The 931-nt window shown below is 38.3% G+C and overlaps 1 protein-coding gene across 1 annotated transcript in view; it reads right to left on the bottom strand.

Moving 5' to 3' along the window:
• LOC106882527 (uncharacterized) overlaps positions 1–931 on the bottom strand; it is a 100,415-nt gene that overhangs the window by 78,439 nt on the left and 21,045 nt on the right. Inside the window, exon 5 of the mRNA XM_052965891.1 lies at positions 200–271. Coding sequence (XP_052821851.1) covers positions 200–271 — 72 coding nt within the window. The remainder of the gene's footprint in view (positions 1–199; positions 272–931) is intronic.

Below are 931 nucleotides of genomic sequence, written 5' to 3'. Positions count from 1 at the left end.
CACACACAGAACCATCGGTATGCAAACATGCATATACATACACACACATATGCACACATAACCATTATACAAACACACACATGTGTATATGTAAAATGCATGATAGACTGAAAGAGTGGGGAAGAAAAAATGCTTAAATCTTTAGTTTTTAAAAATGTATTGTCAATGAAATACTATCAACGAAACTAATTTAACTTACAAGTTTACGAGATTGGAAAGGTTTTTGAAGTACCCTTCTTCAATATTCCTGATTTCATTTTGACTCAAATCTCTGAAATATAAAAGTTGTTCATATGTAATTTTGTATATGAGAATTGTGGAAATTTATGATGAAATATTAAATATTCTTTAATACTCTAGTCACAAGGCCCGAAATGTTGAGGGAGGGGGCCAGTCGATCAAATCTATCCCAGTACGCATCTGGTACTTAATTTATCGACCCTGAAAATATCTATTCTGGAAAATATCTATTCTGTCAATTGTTGTTTTTAATTGTACCATAGTTTCTTAAACCACATTTTGTTAATATTTTCTTGCTTGCTGACCTTATATTTTACAGCATCAATTAACTGCTACATATTTTCAAACAGTGGAGGCGCAATGACCCAGTGGTTAAGGCAGCGGACTCGCGGTCATAGGATCGCGGTTTCGATTCCCAGACCGGGCGTTGTGAGTGTTTATTGAGTGAAAACACCTAAAGCTCCATGAGGCTCCGGCAGGGGATAGTGGTGAACCCTGCTGTACTCTTCCACCACAACTTTCTCTCACTCTTACTTCCTGTTTCTGTTGTGCCTGTAATTCAAAGGGTCAGCCTTGTCACACTGTATCACGCTGAATATCCCCGAGAACTACGTTAAGAGTACACGTGTCTGTGGAGTTCTCAGCCACTTGCACGTTAATTTCACGAGCAGGCTGTTCCGTAGATCGGATC

The sequence above is a fragment of the Octopus bimaculoides genome, chromosome 2 (assembly GCF_001194135.2).
Source record: "Octopus bimaculoides isolate UCB-OBI-ISO-001 chromosome 2, ASM119413v2, whole genome shotgun sequence".
Lineage (NCBI taxonomy): Eukaryota > Metazoa > Mollusca > Cephalopoda > Octopoda > Octopodidae > Octopus > Octopus bimaculoides.
This window is presented reverse-complemented; position numbering and strand designations above follow the sequence as displayed.